At 37.2% G+C, this 19,759-nt stretch overlaps 2 protein-coding genes across 41 annotated transcripts in view; one reads left to right on the top strand and one right to left on the bottom strand.

The window, feature by feature from the left end:
- Nucleotides 1-19,759, top strand: part of LOC127964887 (NACHT, LRR and PYD domains-containing protein 12) — a 397,699-nt gene that overhangs the window by 76,283 nt on the left and 301,657 nt on the right. For 17 of the 36 annotated variants that reach the window (XM_052565337.1, XM_052565348.1, XM_052565347.1 and 14 more), the window contains one exon: nt 5,421-5,534. In XM_052565337.1, coding sequence (XP_052421297.1) covers nt 5,421-5,534 — 114 coding nt within the window. Of the gene's footprint in view, nt 1-1,524; nt 1,673-2,858; nt 3,208-4,418; nt 4,553-5,420; nt 5,535-11,373; nt 11,488-12,267; nt 12,364-12,494; nt 12,515-12,615; nt 14,437-19,759 lie in introns of those variants that run through there. The other 19 variants (XM_052565349.1, XM_052565346.1, XM_052565358.1 and 16 more) reach the window with 15 other exon arrangements.
- Nucleotides 1-19,759, bottom strand: part of LOC127964942 (uncharacterized) — a 171,511-nt gene that overhangs the window by 142,460 nt on the left and 9,292 nt on the right. The window lies entirely within an intron of this gene.

The raw sequence follows: 19,759 nt of genomic DNA, 5'->3' as shown, positions 1-19,759 counted from the left end.
CATACAGTATCAGTCGATGGAGCCTGACTTCCAGATTCTTCAGGACATTATTTGATGATGCTTAAGAAGCTTTAATTGACTGATGTATGAACAGAAACCTGACCAGTCTCACATCCTCAGTGTGTTTTGATCTTTCTCTAGATGCTCTCTCTGCTCTGGAGTCACTGAGGATGAAGAGACCACAGCAGCATGCAGGTCAGATGAAGCAGTAAGAGCTGGAGAGATGGAGCGTTTCATCCATGACACTTCATCTTCTCCATCCTCAGAGCACACAGCCGTCTGCAAACATTTCAGATCCTGCAAAGATGCACAGACACAAAACAAAAGCAGTCATTTTAACAGCACAGTGTCACTTCATTTCTGTATTAGAAGTAACAGAATGATTTTACTTTATATTTTAGTTTCAGGTTTTTTCCTCAGATGCTGCTGTCACCTGCTCCACCACAAAAGATCTGCATCAAATGAACAGCAATCAAGAATCAGAAAAGTGCTGTAATAACTCTTTTTGAAATAATTAAAATAAACCACAACTTAAGATGTATAAGATGTTTTATTGATGACTGTAGTGTACAGCATTTCTTCATCAGTCTCTCTTCATCAGATAAACACACGTGTGTCTCATCTCTACCTGTAACATCCAGACTAGAGTCAGTCTCTGTCATTTATCTGTGATATACTGTGTTCACATGTTGAGATAGATGCTGATGTGTTCACTCACTTTTTATCCAACACAAATGTTCCTCAATTTATCAACAATACGAATCGTCAAATGAAATAGATAACTTATGTTTACTTAATGTATGTAGATTTATTTATTTAAATTCATCTGAAGCAGTGTAGACAGTGAATTCTGCACACACACATCTCTCTCTCTGATATCTGTTCATGTTGTGATTTGTTCTTCTGCAATGCTCTAAGAATATTTTCCTGTCTCATATTAAACAGATATTTAATCGTCTTTAAGGTGTATATGGTCTATGTGAACCAACGAACTAATAAATATATATATATATATGTATATGGTATATGGATGTACATGTGCTTACTGGAGCTCTGCTGTTCGCTATACATAATAAAACAGGTGTTTTATTTTTATTTTTTACAAATATACTGTAATTGTACTGGCTAGCGTCTTTACACCTTAACAAATCAACAGTTTACTCCACAGTAGCTGAACAAATACGATTTTAACACGTGAACCGTGTTTTGTTTTATCACTGTAGAATCTGGGCTGAAGCATTAGGACATCCGGGGATTTCTCGCCTACAGTTCTTCACATACTTTTTTCCCCTACTATATAGTAGGTGAGTAGGCATATCAGAACGCAAATACGCAAAATATTCAAACATACTAATTTGTCGCACACTGCTTTTTCCATACTATATAGCAGGGAAGTATGCGATTTCGGACGAAGCCAGCATCAAGCGTTATGTCACACACTGCAGTGCAGCAGGTGGCGCTAAACACATTTAACGATAGACTGACAGCAGACAGATGAAAGCAGACAAATGGGCGGGGTTTGTATGTTGTTGACACCTGAGGTCTCTTGCGCATGCGCAGTCTGCATCACGAGGACACACCTTTGTGTTGAAATCGAAAGTAAAGTCTCGATACTTACCGAATGTAACTTCACATTTGAAGACTTAAAAACTGGCATAAAAATCTCATTACGGTAAGTTCAGTTATAAACTTTTGATTTCATGAAATATTATTGTATAATGTTTTCGTTTTCAGGTTGTTTTCATACTAAACTCGATCTTTAAACCGTTGTAGTGAGTTGTGACGCCTGTAAAATTACATGACCGGAAGTTCATCTTCAGGATTATAGTAATATCAAGCACTAGGATTAGGATTATCAAGCACTTCAGATTAATTCACGGACTATTTACAAATTAATATGCAAAGTTGGGCGTTCAAGTTGAATGATAAACATGATTTTATTGTGGCTGATGTTACAGTTTAACTGGTGTCTGTGTTAAGTTGTGACGACTTCTTCGTCGTCTGTAAAAGATCGTCCATTACAATTAATCTTTCGCACTACATGAATGCTGCTATTATTGTAAAGTGCTTCACTTTTGGGCTGAGTTGAATTCATCTAGAAAACAGATGTGGTTTCAGCAGATCTCGTCCAATATCGTCAAACCACATTAGAGCTGTAATCGGGCCATAAAAGTTAGGCCCAACAGGTTTTGGCCCGAGCCCAACAAGTACATTTTGATTGACAGCTTTTAAAACCCGTCTACAGCCGAAATTATTCAAATGTGCGCACACACACAGCTCTTTTGCCTTTTGTCAAGAGTGAGACATTTATCCACGTTTTAACATAATTTATTCATAACTAAACAAGACTAGTCCACTTGGAAGTTGGAATAAAGAAATAAAATAAGTCCTCTGTGACATCTTAACATCTCAGCATTCTAGACATAGTCTCATTTATTCTATGAATAGACCAACGAACCAATATATATATATATATATATATATATATATATATATATATATATATATATATATATATATATTACTAATTAAATTAAGATAAATTTTAAATTAAGATGGGTATTTGGCAATAACGAAATTAAGATAAAGGCTCCTCCGGAGATTTAGTAAAAAAATAATGCCAACATTAGCGTAAATACTCTGTCCACATTATGCATTTAAGACTCAATGAATATTTATTTATCATTTGAAAAACCTTTACTCACAGAGGTTATGCTAAGCCTACATGTTTATTTGGAGGAACATTATTGAATCTACTGTAGATGTCTAGCTTCAGCGTGTTCCTGCGCTCACTGATGGTGGTCATTATTCATTCATTATTCTCATTATAAACACGGTCAAAACTTTTCCACAACTCAGACTTTGCTTTAGTTGCTGGTGCAACCAAAACGTGATAGCCAGAGGCAAGCCTCCATTTCACCCACTCAGCCTCCATTTTCTCATCTTTCTTGCTCTTATCGAAACACATCACATGACCGCTCGTTTCCTCGCAAACAGGAGCGCAAGCCCGAGCTCGCGTAAGATGATAAAGATCTTCAGCTCTAAACCGCATACAGGTGTGTTATACAAACGCGTCACGTGATCTCGGGAGCGCGCTCTGCAGGTAGAACCGGTAACGCGGCTTTCTGCTTCAGGAAACACTTCAGATCGAAAACAACAACTGAATCTTCATCGATGAGAAGACGCCATGAAATATCTCTCTTCACGGTCAGTTCAGTGATTTTATTCTGATATCATCACGTTATATTGTAGTTTGTGATTCAGTCTCTCCAAGAAAAAAAGAACAAAGTCCTCAGTTCTGCGTTATTTGTCTTATTTTCCCCAAAAACAACAACCCAGTGAGGAAAAACAGTGTTAGCTGATCAGTTCTTAATTGCTGACCTGCTGAATTTCATCTGAAAATAAGCAGAAATGAACCTGACATCAGATTATAGAAGGAACGGGTTTTAAAAGGAAAGAAAAGCTCAAATATGAGGCCTGTTTAAATGTGACAGATGGAATATATTTGATATTTCCGATCTCTACAGATTATTGTTTTTGATTATTTTAACCAAACTATGTTACAAACTTTTCACTAAGAGTCTAGATCAGTGGTTCCCAACCTTTTTCAACTCGCGGCCCACACAACCAAACACATATGTTTGCGTGGCCCACTGCAAAAAAATAAAAATAAATAAATAAATAACTGACCCCGCTATTGTTGGGTTAATAACTTAGTACTCAGAAACTAGATTGTTAACTGTCTTTATTGAATGAACTGGCAATGAACAGAAAATAACTCGTGCTGGCACCGCTTTGGCACAAATGCTGTTGTTCTGTAGCATATGCAACAAAAATATCTAAGATAAATTGGCGGTTTATTCTTAAACCAATCAGTGAGCGTGAATAATTGAAGCATAGTTACAGTTTAATATTTATGTTTTGTTATTTAATTTATATATATATATATATATATATATATATATATATATATATATATATATATATATATATGAGATGATGCTATTATGTTATGACTTAGACATTTTTACATATATGAATAATATTATTTATTTTAATAGTAAGTGGCGGTCCACCTGCAATACCATCGCGACCCACTAAGGGGCCGCGGACCACAGGTTGAAAAACCACTGGCCTAGAGAGTCATATAAACTTGTGTGAAATGGGCATCTGATGACCTCTTTAAGCTTTCTCCTTTCTCTGGAAGGAACAGACGCATGTTTGCTGACACATGATCACACACTGATCTCCTGAAATATTCAGACTGTGACTGAAGTGTAGAGCTGATGATTTTATCATCTTCCTCATCACAACTCTCTGAATTATTTAAAGTGTAATGGATATTCTGTTATATAATAATAATTGAAGAATGAATGGATATATAGTCATGTATGATTAGTTAAGTGTTTGATATACAGGTCTCGTGTCAGTCTGTCATTATGGAGATCAAAGAGAGATCTTCATCTCCAGATCACACCAGAGAGTCTCCGAAGAGCCACAGATCCATGAATCCTCCTGAATCCAGTGATGATCCAGTGACCTCTGACCTCAGGTGAGATATGATCCAATGACCCCTGACCTCAGGTGAGATATGATCCAATATTAGAGTCTACAGACTGAACAAAAGATGTTACGTTTATGGCACTGCAGTGCATTCTTGAGAACAAATTATTATTGAAACAGAGGAAAAAACCCACAAATAATGAACAAATGTTTTCTGTCTTTGTGCATCAGAATCAGAATGCAAAAAACATGATTTTAATTTTTACAGAATACCGTCATCGAAGACACACTTTGAAGTGAAACAGAAATTTATGATTTCAAGCATTAAAGAGACGGACTGCACTGATTAATAAAACATGAATTTGATGTAAACAATAGATCTACATAATATTCAAATATGAAGTTCATGGAGGAAATAGTGTATTAGTCCTACAGTTATGGGATATAGTGATATTTAAACCTGAAACATGTCCATAGACTAGACAGTAGTAGCAGTAGTTCTAGTGTTTTATCATGAAGAACAGTTAATAACACACTTACCCAGAAGTGCAGCTCAGAATCAGTTTATAGTTGTTTGGCTGCTTTATAATAGTCTTGTAGAGCTTTTCTTTCGTATAGACACTGGGTTTTTCCTCAAGATAAATGTAGTTTGAACTATTTGTTTGGATGCTTGACCCCTGTATGACTGAGAGTGCGGGTCAGAAAACCTCACAGCATTGCTAAGAGTTTGTTTATTAGTGGAAGACAAACTGTCTTCTGCTGGAAACCATTCACACATGTGGAGAAGGCGTCCGGATCAGATGATCATGATGTAAATGTGTTTTGGCGTCACATCTGACTGATGCTGCAGATTCTCACTTTCTGTCATCATCACTGTTTACAGCAAAAGAGTGTGATATTTCTGTGTGTTTTCTCAGGATCTGCAGTCAGAGATCTTCATCTCCTGATCACAGCTGTGTGTCTCTGAAGAGTGACGGATCCATGGGTCCTCCTCCTGCCCTTAGTGGTGAAGCAGTGACCTCTGACCCCAGGTGAGGATAATCGTGTGGTGATGATTGAACTGCTTTATGGGAGTCAGAAACACACTCAATACACACAGACTCTCGACACAATGAGCACACGAGCTCCTACATTACCAAACATCAGGAGCGCAATGAAAATGTGATAAATATGTATAAAATGTCATGAAAATATCTAATAATATGTCTTGACAAAGTAAAAAACTTTATCCATGATGTTTGACTTTTAATTATAAACAAACAGAAATAAAGCAGACTCATATTTTGAGCGCAGGTGCGCGAGAGAGAGCCTGCGTAATCACCAATAATAAAAAAATATATACTTTCAAGCATACTGATAAACTAACGTTAAATATAAAAATACTGTATTTAAAACCGCTAGTTCATATATATTAGTCAGACGCAACCGTCATATCGCGCGCCCTGTGACAAATTTGCTGCATCTGCGCACGGAGGTTATCTGTCTGAATGTTCTGCAAAATCAGTCAACGGTGAAAATCAATAGTAGATTTATTTTCAAGCCCAAAATTTTTAACACTTATATTGGGCATAAATGAACACGTTAAATATAAAGTATTCAAAACAGGTAAGTTGAATTGAACTGATGTGTCTGTCATACAGCGCTCCGGACTGCACGTCTCATGACGAGACCGACGCACCGCCACAGAAACAAGAATGAGACGCATTCTAATATAACTGTGGAATTTAATTCCGTCAGAGAGGCCTCATTTAAAATATTGCACACACATAGGCTGTTTAGATTACTTGTTAAAGTGCAATGAAATACCATATATCCGCAGAATATGTACGGCTGTTTGTGGATGGAGACTTTGTAACAGCTAAAACGACATATTTTGCATGCATCACATTATAGTGTGGTGTGCATGAAAATAATAACAAGGCGGCAGAGTGAACTTATCATCATCCATACTGGATCTCACATAGTCCTTCTACATCATCACTACATAGTGTGCGTTATAAGTGATCAGTCTTTAGGAGAAGGACTACGTGAGAACTATGAATAAGTTCGCTCTGCTGCCTTTTTATTATTTTGTCTTTACTTTATTTGTAATGCCAAGAAAGAGTTAATCTCTCATGTATGTATGTACCAGCCATTAAATGTGTGGGACACCAACTCCTCGTTTTCTGTCCCTTTCATTTCATGGATTTGACGAGTTATCTGAGTCAAAGCGTTACAACTTTTTCACCGACTGCAGGCTCTAATCCTCTTTTGTGCGCACGTGTGTGTGTGTGTGTGTGTGAAATGCGGTGCTGAAGTGAAACCGAATTATAATAGGCCGCCTAATAAAAATAAAAATAGTTATTATTATTATTAGTTAATGCATTAATAAGAGAATGAGCCTAATATCGCCTTGACTATTGACAGAGACATCTGACTATCGTCGATACACGATACTATCGACTATCGGCACAACCCTAGTGCCACGGTTTTTCTCTGAATGTGCAGCGCTCAGATTTACAGGATGTCAAGGAAAAGTTAATTTCAGTAATTCAACTCAAATTGTGAAGCTCAATTATTAAATAAATTAAATGCACACAGACTGAAGTAGTTTAAGTCTTTGGTTCTTTTAATTGTGATGATTTTGGCTCAAATTTAACAAAAGCTCACCAAATCACAATCTCAACAAATTAGAATACTTCATAAAACCAATAAAAAAAAAACATTTTGTGAATTGTTGTCCTTCTGGAAAGTATGTTCATGTACTGTACTCAATACTTGGTCAGGGCTCCTTTTGCTTTAATTACTGCCTCAGTTCGGCGTGTCATGGAGGTGATCAGTTTGTGGCACTGCTGAGGTGGTCTGGAAGCCCAGGTTTCTTTAACAGTGACCTTCAGCTCATCTGCATTGTTTGGTCTCTTGTTTCTCATCTTCTTCTTGACAATAGCCCATAGATTCTCTCTGGGGTTCAGGTCTGGTGAGTTTGCTGGACAGTCAAGCACACCAACACCATGGTCATTTAACCAACTTTTGGTCCTTTTGGCAGTGCTAGAAAATGACATCCGCATCTTCAAAAAGCTGGTCAGCAGAAGGAAGCATGAAGTGCTCCAAGATTTCTTGCTAAACTAGTGCGGTGACTTTGGTTTTCAAAAACACAATGGACCAACACCAGCAGATGACATTGCACACCAAATCATCACAGACTGTGGAAACTAACACTTGACTTCAAGAAACTGGGCTATGAGCTTCTCCACCCTTCCTCCAGACTCTAGGATCTTGGTTCCTAAATGAAATACAAAACTTGCTCTCATCTGGAAAGATGACTTTGGACCACTAGGCAACAGTCCAGTTCTTCTTCTCCTTAGTCCAGGTAAGATGCCTATGACGTTGTCTGTGGTTCAGGAGTGGCTTAACAAGAGGAATACGACAACTGTAGCCAAATTCCTTGACACGTCTGTGTGTGGTGGCTCTTGATGTCTTGACCCCTGCCTCAATGTGTTCCTTGTGAAGTTCTCTAAAATTCTTGAATGGATTTTGTTTGACAATCCTCATAGGACTGTGATTCTCTTGGTTGGTTGTGCCTATTTTTCTTCCATACTTTATTGTTCCACCAAACTCTCTGTTAACATGCTTGGATACAGCACTCTGTGAACAGCCAGCTTATTGGCAATGGATTTTTGTGACTTACAATCCTTGTGAAGCGTGTCAATGATTGTCAGAGACCATTTTGAAGGCTCAGGAAAAACTTTGCAGGTTTTTTGCGTTGATTAGCTGATTGGAATGTCCCCTTCTTCGTGATCCCATGTTTTAAACTTTAGTTAGTGTGTAATTTTGTTGTTAGAGTATAAATAATATCCAGAGATGTATTAAGTACTAGAGACCCAGACTTGAGTAAAAGTACAAGTGCTCTATCAAAAAAGTGACTTGAGTAGAAGTTAAAGTGCTCTTTAAGCACCACACTTAAGTAGAAGTACTAAAGTATTCAACATTTTTTGTACTTAAGTATTGCAAGTAGTCTATTTAAAAATTTACTACTCAAGTACTGAAAGTAAAAGTAGAAGTATTGTGTTATGTAGCTATTAATGAAAGTAGTCAAAAGTTTGAACATATTGTTTTTACTATTTCAAATGATTAACCTAAAGGACAATCACAATTCCTTTGACTGTAACTTAAAAACGGTTACTAGGGTTAGTTCGCCCAATTTGCAAAATGATGTCATTAATAACTTACCCTCATGTAGTTTCAAACCCGTAAGACCTTCGTTTATTTTTGGAACACAGTTTATGATATTTTAGATTTAGTCCGAGAGCTCTCAGTGCCTCCATTGAAGCTGTCTGTACGATATACTGTCCATGTCCAGAAAGTTAAGAAAAACATCATCAAAGTAGTCAATGTGACATCAGAGGGTCAGTTAGAATTTTTTGAAGCATCGAAAATAAATTTTGGTCCAAAAATAGCAAAAACTACGACTTTATTCAGCATTGTCTTCTCTTCCGTCTCTGTTAAAAACAAAGCAGTTTGTGATATCCGGTTTGCGAACGAATCATTCGATGTAACCGGATCTTTTTGAAACAGTTCACCGAATCGAACTGAATCGTTTTAAATGGTTCGCGTCTCCAATACGCATTAATCCACAAATGAATTAAGATGTTAACTTGTTTAATGTGTCTGACACTCCCTCTGAGTTAAAACAAACCAATATCCCGGAGTAATGCATGCATTCAAACAGTACACTGACTGAACTGCTGTGAAGAGAGAACTGAAGGTGAACACCGAGCCGAGCCAGATAATGACTCGTTCACGAGTCAAGAACCGTTTGTGTCAAACGCGTCCGGTTTGTGAACCGAGGAGCTGATGATACTGCGCATGTATGATTCAGCGTGAAGCAAACCGACACACATAGCGTCTGAACTGAACTGATTCTTTTGGTGATTGATTTTGAACTGATTCTGTGCTAATGTTATGAGCACGGGTAAACCGAACTTGCAGTCAACGCCAATGACGCTATTACGTCGAGCGCAAAAGAATCGGTGAACTGTTTTCTTCAACTGGTTTATTGAATCGAACTGTCAGAAAGAACTAACGTTACTGGTCATCCGAGAACCGATGCAACCGGTTTTTGACTCGTGAACGAGTCATTATCTGGCTTGGCTCGGTGTTAATTTCTCTCTTCACAGCAGTCAGCATGCGCAGTCTTCTTAATTGCTTGATTCGCTCAATGATGTGCCAGCTTCATCAAACCTGCCATCTACAGTTCTGGGAATGGTTTGTAATGGAATGATTCGTAACATTTTTATAATTGTAACGAGTAACGATGCAGCACATAAAAAAATATCGGAGCAAAAGTATTAAACTCAGCGAAAATATGTACTGAAGTAAAAGTTGAAGTAGGAGAAAAAAATTTATACTCTAGTAAAGTACAGATACCGCCTTTTAGGACTTAAGAACAGTAGTGAAGTAGTTCTATTTCGTTACTATACATCTCTGATAATATCTGTAAAATTCTAAAGCTCAAAGTTCAATGCCAAGCGAGATATTTTATTTAACAGAATTCACCTACAAAAAACGACCCGTTTGGACTACAGCCCTCTAGTTCCTGCAGTAATGATGTCACTAAAACAGTTTTTTGATTAACCTTCGCCCACAGGAATACAAAACAGGGGGGCGTGGCCTTGTTGCGCTCCGACGGAGGAGGAGGAGGAAGAGTAGCGTTTGTGTTTGTCGCCATGTCGTTGAATCGCTGTTATTTTCATCTCGGAGTCCAATCATCTTTGTTTGGGCTTCCCAGGGACGCTGTACTTGGAGATTAATGGTTACAATTTATGTTTAACTCGGTTCCGGTAAATTATAATCCACATGTAAAACTATGTGCAGCACATTTTGCTGAGGACAGCTTCCTCTCAATCAGTTTAATGCCAGATTCGCACAAAGATTATTCTTGAAAGATGGAGCAGTTCCCTCTTTGTCTGGAGAAGGCGTTCACAACCACAACCGGTAAGTGTATTTTATTATTTAAGTTGGTGCGTTTAACAGTGTCTGTAACTTATTACACAAAGGACAACTCTGTTTAGCTATGTTAACTAGATGTTAGGGCTGTGCAAAAAAACAAATGCGATTTTCATGCGCATCTCGTCAGTAAAAACGCTCATGTGATTATAAGTACATCTCCAGCACATGCTCCTGCCCACTTGCTTCTCAAAACTAGCCAACAATCACGTTACCAGGAGGTCAGCGCGCGCTCAGCTGCTGTCGAATCACAACACAGGAACCGCTAGCCCAATCAGAACTCGTTACTTATTTCTGAAGGAGGGACTTTATAGAACAAGGAAGTCCTCAACCGTTTTTATGACAGTGAAAACAGCGGTATACAGATAGGTGAATTGTGTGAAAAATACGTTTTGTTTTTTTTACACGCGAAACATGAACACATGTTATATTGCACACTGTAAACACAATCAAAGCTTCAAAAAACCACGTAAAACGGGACCTTTAAATGTGAGCTAAATCATCACTTAAAGAAGTGCAGCTCAGAATCAGTTTATAGTTGTTTGGCTGCTTTATAATAGTCTTGTAGAGCTTTTCTTTCGTATAGACACTGGGTTTTTCCTCAAGATAAATGTAGGTTGAACTATTTGTTTGGATGCTTGACCCCTGTATGACTGAGAGTGCGGGTCAGAAAACCTCACAGCATTGCTAAGAGTTTGTTTATTAGTGGAAGACAAACTGTCTTCTGCTGGAAACCATTCACACATGTGGAGAAGGCGTCCGGATCAGATGATCATGATGTAAATGTGTTTTGGCGTCACATCTGACTGATGCTGCAGATTCTCACTTTCTGTCATCATCACTGTTTACAGCAAAAGAGTGTGATATTTCTGTGTGTTTTCTCAGGATCTGCAGTCAGAGATCTTCATCTCCTGATCACAGCTGTGTGTCTCTGAAGAGTGATGTATCCATGGGTCCTCCTCCTGCCCTCAGTGATGAAGCAGTGACCTCTGACCCCAGGTGAGGATAATCGTGTGGTGGTGATTGAACTGCTTTATGGGAGTCAGAAACACACTCGATACACACAGACACTCGACACAATGAGCACACGAGCTCCTACATTACCAAACTTCAGGAGCACAATGAAAATGTGATAATAATCTTTTGAAATGGTAAACGGTGTATAACATTGGAAAAAACACATTGATTAAAAACGTATGAATATTCGTACACATTTACACGCATCATGAGGAACAATTTTTAGGCTTTAATGTTTGATGTATTTTCAAAATATATTTTTTGATATTTAACAGTGTTTCAGATATGTCAGATGTCAAATATATTTCTTCACTAGCTACATTTATGTTAATGGCTATATATGTGGTCCGAAATAAACATGCTGTGGCGAGTGGGGTGGGGCCGAGGGACATGGGAACGAGCGAGGCCGGTGGAGTGATTGGTAAATGAGAGACACCTGCTCGACCCACCGGTCTCGCTCGTTCCCACGTCCCTCGGCCCCACCCCACTCGTCACACATGCTTCTGTTAAATTTGGACTAAATTAGATGGACCAAACAAAACGCAATGTTAAACGCAGATTTTTGGTCTGAAAAAACTTGATTTAGCCCAAAAAATTATGTGCTGGGTGGGTTAAATCACCTTCAATGAGAGATTGTCTGGCCTTTAAATTTAAAATTAAGATTTTATTAAAAAATAGATTTTTTTTATTTATTTTTTTATTTTTTACAAAATTATTTTAGAATAATTATAACCATAAAGAATTAAATCTGTTTTGTTATAGTTCAGTTGATCAGAAGAGATGTGTGTCTGTGAGGAGTGAGGAGTCTATGAATCATCCAGTAGAGTTTAAGAGTGAAGATACAAACGCTGATCTCAGGTAAAGTTTTACATAAATATTATTACAGCAGGCCATTTTATATTATCAAAACAGTGTCTATAGTATTTGTACTATATGGATAATTATTCTTTTAATTTGTTAAAAGATATATAAGATATTATAAAAGTGAAGATACAAAGACTGATCTCAGGTCTGATATTTCTGTAAAATATTATTTGATTATGATACAGAATACATACAATACACTGTGCTCATTAGCTTATTTAATAAAGCAGTATGTTAATTTTCCAGGCATGAAGTCCTCAACAGGTTCAGATCAAATCTGCTGAAGAAGTTTGAGCGTCTGTATGAGGGAACAGCGACGCAGAGAAACCCAACACTCCTGAATGAGATCTACACAGAGCTCTACATCACAGAGAGTGAGAGTGGAGAGATCAGTAATGAGCATGAGGTGAGACAGATTGAGACACAATCCAGGAGAGCAGCGACAGAGGACACAGCCATCAAATGCAGTGACATCTTTAGACCTTTACCTGGACAAGACAAAGCCATCAGAACTGTGCTGACAAAGGGAGTCGCTGGCATTGGAAAAACAGTCTCTGTGCAGAAGTTGATCCTGGACTGGGCTGAAGGGAAAGAGAATCAGGACGTCCAGCTCATATTTCCACTTCCTTTCAGAGAAATCAACCTGATGAAGGACAAAACACTCAGTCTTTCAGATCTTCTTCATGTCTTCTTCCCTGAAACTAAAGAAATGGAAATATCAAGTGATGAATATAAAGTGTTGTTCATCTTTGATGGTCTGGATGAGTGTCGTCTGTCTCTGGATTTTAAGAGTAAAGTGAAACTGTGTAATATATCTGAATCAGCCTCAGTGGATGTGCTGCTGATGAACCTCATTGTGGGGAATCTGCTTCCCTCTGCTCTCATCTGGATCACCTCCAGACCAGCAGCAGCTGATCACGTCCCCGCTGAGTGTGTCCATCGAGTGACAGAGGTACGAGGCTTCAATGAGCCACAGAAGGAGGAATACTTCAGGAAGAGAATCAGTGATCAGAGTCTGGCCGACAGGATCATCTCACACCTGAAGTCATCAAGGAGCCTCTACATCATGTGCCACATCCCAGTGTTCTGCTGGATCTCGGCCGCTGTTCTGGAGAAGATGTTGAGTCGAGGAAAGAGAGGAGAGATTCCCAAGACTCTCACTCAGATGTACACACACTTCCTGATCCTTCAGACCAACATCAAACATGAGAAGGACTATGAGAAGCAGGTGACAGATGAAGACATGATCCTCAAATTGGGGAAAGTGGCTTTTCAGCAGCTTGTGAAAGGAAACCTGATCTTCTATGAGGAAGACCTGAGAGAGTGTGGCATTGATGTGACAGAAGCATCAGTGTACTCAGGATTGTGCACTCAGATCTTCAGAGAGGAGTTGGGTTTGTATCAGGGGAAAGTCTTCTGCTTTGTTCATCTGAGCATTCAGGAACATCTAGCAGCTCTATATGTGCACCTCTCCTGGACAAACCACAACAGAAATGTGTTTGAGCCAATCATCAAACTTAATGCCCAGTCTAAACTTCAGGACAAGATTCAACTCTTGTTTAAACATAGTTCATCAGAACATGTTTCATTTTCTGAGCTGCATCAGAGAGCTGTGGATGAGGCTTTACAGAGTAAAAATGGACATCTGGATCTTTTCCTGCGGTTTCTTCTGGGTTTGTCAGTGAAGTCTCATCAGATTCTCCTACAACAAATAATGACACTGAAAAGAAGCAGCTCTGACAGAAATGAGAAAACAGTTGAGTTCATTAAGAAGAAGATCAGGACCATTGAGTCTCCAGAGAAATCCATCAATCTGTTCCACTGTCTGAATGAACTGGGTGATCATTCACTAGTGGAGGAAATACAACAGTATCTGACATCTGGAGGAATAAAGGAAACCAATCTCTCTTCATCTCAGTGGTCAGCTTTAGTTTTTGTGTTGTTGACATCAGAAGAGGAACTGAATGAGTTTCGTCTTGATAAATTTGTTAAAGGAAAGAATAATCCTGAAAATATGAAAGTCCTTCAGAAGCTGCTGCCTGTGATTAAAGAATCCAGATCAGTTCAGTAAGTATCACTGAGAACACTTCACTGTTAAAACATGAAGAAAATCACAGTTAAAGCTCAGAAATCTTCAGTGCTGCAGATGTTGTCCAGAGTTTAGTGCTCAGTATTTAGATGTGTTTTATATTAAATCAGTGACACCGTTAGATTCAGAGACAGAAGTGGCATATGAATAAATCATTATTATATTATATCATTAAATATATTATTATAATAAAGGAATTTAAGTACTTCATCATGAACTGCCTCGGTTTTTTATTTTGTACCGTTCTCTGAGATCCACTTATAATGTTGTCAAGCTGATCATTACACAAGCTGTTGTTTCGTCAGACGGCCTTCAATATAAGATGTTTTTAGAATAATGACTCAGTTTTGTGTTCTGAAACTTACAGGATGTTTTTATAGTACAGTGTCCTCTTATGACAAAAGATCATGGTCCCTTTAAACTACTCTTGTGTAACAAAGTAATATTATTTATCTTAAATCAGACTTTTTTTTTTCTGTGACATTTTCAATCTCAGTCCAGTGATGCATCACACATTGATTTGTTCTTTCTCTTTACTAATGGATTCACAGCTAAACTGATCTGATCTGAGAGAGTGAAGAGTGTGTCATTGTTCTCTACAGGATGTTTGATTGTGGCGTCACAGATGAAGGTTGTTCTGCTCTGGCTTCAGCTCTGAGATCAAACCCCTCACACCTGAGAGAACTGGATCTGTCTCTGAATAAAATAAGATATTTGGGAGTGAAGCATCTCTGTGCTGTACTGGAGGATCCTCGCTGTAAACTGGAGAAACTGTGGTAAGATTATAAAGATTCTATATTGCTGGGTGACAGGGCCTTTAATTGGAGTAAATAATAATAGATATTACTGAATTCATCACAAATATAACAAACTTAATAATGTATCTGTGTCACATAGAAATGCACTTGACAGTAAAGCATTGATTTTGAGCTAGAATGCAGGAAATCTATTGATAAATAAATTCTGTCATCATTTCCTCATCCTCATGTCGATCCAAACCTGTGTGACTCAGTTTCTTCTGTAGAACACAAAATATATTTTGTAGAACGTGACCAAACCATTTTGATTACCCTTGATTTCTGTATGGACAAAAACTTATTGAATTTCTCAAATTATCTTTTATGTTCCACAGAAGAAAGAAATTCATACAGGTTTGAAATGACACGATGTTGAGAAGATGACAATTTTCATTTTTGGGTGAACTGTCCTTTAAGAACTTATTTACTGGTAATATTTAATATTTAAGTATGCTAATATCAGTTACATTTATAATAAATACATCCCTATTGTACAGTGTTAATAACTGCAAGTTAAATTACTATGGTGATGAATTTACAAGTCTATGTTTTGTCATTTTCCAATTGACCTCGTCATGAAGTTTAGATTGTGATGTGTGTTTTCAGCCAGCATCACTACAGAAGCTTTAATGTTCTCATATCACACGACTGTAAAACACAACTCTGTGTCACATCTGAATGGATCAAGACACTTGTGTTGTTGATCACTTTACTCCTGATGACCAGTACATCCCTGTCTGTGGGTTACAAGTCAGACTCTCTGACCATTAGACCACGACTGCCCCATATAGATGATTGATAGATTAGAAATATTAGACAGAATGGAAGGTTAAATGAGTTTGAATGGTCTAGAAATAGAACATAGAATGGCAGTTAAATGGAGTCTAAAGACCTTCAGTTTGTTTACATTTGAATTTTGACAGTTGGAGTTTGAATAGTCTTGGCTCATCTGAACATTTCCTCAATGTAAGTCTGTGGGATTTTGATGATTTTAATCTTCATTTTTAGATAAACTGTAAGTCGTAATTAGAGGAGCAAGTGAGTGTTTCTCCAGACAGATCTGTGCTTATATCACTATGAAACAATATCTCACATTCAGCTCTGTGTGTCTGTTCAGTCCTGAAGCACATGACAGTTTCAAACAGCAGCATTGAGCATCAACATGCAGAAATCTGATTCTATCAGCAGCAGTTTGTGGCAATGCTTGTCATTATATCTCCTCTCCTGCTCTGAGACCAGAGTCAATAACAAACTACACACACTTCAACTACAATTAACACTGTGTCATTGTTCTCTACAGGTTGAGAGATTGTGGCGTCACAGATGAAGGTTGTTCTGCTCTGGCTTCAGCTCTGAGATCAAACCCCTCACACCTGAGAGAACTGAATCTGTCTGGGAATACACTACGACAATCAGAAGTGAAGTTACTCTCTGATCTGAAATATGATCCACGTTATAAACTGCAGACATTACTCTACTGTGAGTATATTATTATTTAAATCTTTTAAAATGGCCAAAGTTTAGTAACAGACATATTTGCAGAATATAAGATAATAATTCAGCTCCACTTTAGTTTCTGTTCTTTAAACTGTTTAATTCTGTGATGATCTATGAATATATGAATATGTTCATCTCCTCCAGTGTCTCTGTGTGTAAATGATAAAGAGAGAGTTGTTGATCATTCACTGTTATTAATCTATGATCAGTTGTTCATCAGATCAGAGTATGTGAGCGGAGTGGAGCGTCAACAATTTCTCCTCCGCGCTCCGATCATTTAATTATCACTCCGCTCCGCTCCACTCCACACTCACTGATATCAGAAACACCGCTCCACCTTCACTCCACGTCTAAAGTATTTCAGTATGTGTGAAATTACACACTTCAACTTCTGTTCATAACCTATATTAAACAATAAATGAACAAAACACAAGGAGAGTTTCAAAGTGGTTTACTGGAACACTAGTGTGCAAACTTGTTTCCTACCACATGACAAATAACACGTCAGCATTAAAAGTTATAATTGCTGCTGTTTGCAGTGCAGATTTAGTTTGTGATGATAGTTTTCTCCAGTTATTTTACTACGGATCGAGGCATTTCTTCTACAGATTTCTGCTCATTCAAAATCAGATACAGATGAAGTAGCTCTGTAAGATTACATTTGTTTGAATGCATTATTGAGAAAGCGTCTGCGTGTGAATAATTAAGTGTTGTAGTAGTCTACGTGTTTAAATCATGCTTTCAGCTGAAAATATTCAGTATTTAGAAGAATCAAACATCCTTGAGAACTACAACTTCCCGCTCATGTCCATATCGCCGTCATAGCCTTCACATTCTTTCTGATTTGAGTGATCCTTATCTATCAAGCTAGCTAAATATGTTTAGCATGTGATTTCTTGTTAAATATCCAGTTATATTACGGGCTGTTGGCATGAATTGTACTCGTGACGGAGCGGTGCTGGAGCGCTCTTGGAGCGAGTGAAAACCACGACGCTACGACTTTTAAAAGATCTGCTCCTCGCTCCAGTCAAAATCACACGCTCCACTCACATACTCTGATTCATATCTCTGACTGTAATATGAATATACTGTGTGTTTCTGAGCTGGATCTGCTGATGTGATGTGACAGCAGTAATGTCTCATACTCATATCTGACTGTCTGTGTGTTTTATTGTAGGACTCTCAGTATTTAGACGTCAGTTCAGTTTCCTCAGGATCAGCTGATGGTGAATAAGAGCCGCTACAGGAATCAGTGATGTGAAGTTAAATGAATGCATGGAAGTGTAATGTGTGGAGCAGTGTTGATGAACAGAAGAAACAAGCTTCAAGGAAACTAAACTAATTCAGCAAAATACGTTTTTATCACAAGGACATTAGGAAAATAGATTATATGTTTATAAAACCAAGAAAATCAATGTGATATTTTCAGTGATGGGCAGATAATCATAACTGTGTATTCAGAAATTCAGAAATAGAAAACTTATCACTTTTACATTTTCTTATATTTTAATCCAGTCTAACATTTGAGTGTGTAACCTTTGTATGTACATGTGTTTATTTTTATTAAGATATGTCTCATCTCGAGAAGAGGGGCGTCCACTTGATATCATCATGAGAAATGTGTCCCTGCTGTATCTTGATTTAAATACAATTCAAAACTTTTTTTTTTCATTGGCACGGTATGAAAACATATAAATACATAGTAAATTAAGTTCCTATTCAGATAAAATGAGAAACAAAGCACAATATCAATTAGAAATTAAATGCAGAATATAAACTTAAAATTCACCAAAAAAATAAAACTGCAAACAGAAATGTAATTATTTATCAGATTCTGTAACATTCGTGTGCCGCTTTAAATATCAGCATCTTAAACAGATTACAGCATATATTTGCTGTGTTTGATTCTTTAAATCTTCCTCTTAAACATGTCTAATAAGGCTGTTAAAAAATAAATAAATCAATTCTAATGCAAAAAATACTGATGAATTTGAAATGATTATGGGGATTTGTTTCTAATTGTTTAAGCAACATAATTAATTATATATGGTTAGTAAACATTATTTTAAACATGTAGTTTTTTTTCAAAGATACTGGTGTTATTTTATTGCTTTGCTGAAATGTTCATTAGTAATATTTCACTCGATGTGCTCTCGTGTGTCCTCGGGAGAGAAAACAAAAGCATCCCGCCAACTGAAATTATGCCTTTTAATTGCAATATTATTAGAAAATGTATTATATTTAAGAACAGAATTATAATTTAGTTTTTCAGCTCTAGTGTCTAATACACTGAGCTCCAGTTAATCTCAAAGAGAGTTTCAATGTGGTTTACTGGAGCACTAGTGTGATCTTCATTTTATCAAATTATTATAATCACAACTATTCATTTTACAATCCTGCTACTAGCATTTTATTCAGACTAATATATTTATTTATTTATTTTTTCCTCAAATGGCTTTTGCACATAACATTAATACAAGACTATCTGAATTTTGGAATGTGTAAATTGTAATTATAAACAAGTGTAATTTAACAAAAATGAATATTATATGTGATTTCAAACAGTTTTGAATTAGCTTTAGATTGTTTTGTTTGTTTTTTCACTTTAATATTTAACATTTGAAATTTAACACAATGGATTTTTGAGGCAAAGTTTTCTAGACATATATTTTCAAACAACAGATGTTTTTATCTGACTTCTTAGACTTAAAATATCCAGTTTTTAAAACGAAGAAGAAATTGGGAACATCAAATTCAATTTTCTAAAATTCAAAGCACAGAAATTCAGATCGTACAGAAAGAAGGTCAGAGGTGATTCACACGGAGATCATCTCCAAAAGGAACGAAGCATTTTGTCCAATCACAGAGCTGCAGCAGATTTCTGGCGCGAGCGTCCGGCTCAGGAGCTCATTCTTCTGCTGATCATGAATCCAGAGGTAAGTGATTTTTAAGCATTTATGGTTTATATTTAGATATTATGTTAGCATTCCCAGCATGTGACACATTA

The sequence above is a fragment of the Carassius gibelio genome, chromosome B9, assembly GCF_023724105.1.
Source record: "Carassius gibelio isolate Cgi1373 ecotype wild population from Czech Republic chromosome B9, carGib1.2-hapl.c, whole genome shotgun sequence".
Lineage (NCBI taxonomy): Eukaryota > Metazoa > Chordata > Actinopteri > Cypriniformes > Cyprinidae > Carassius > Carassius gibelio.
The sequence above is the reverse complement of the archived record's forward strand: the minus strand, read 5'-3'. Positions and strand labels throughout refer to the sequence as shown.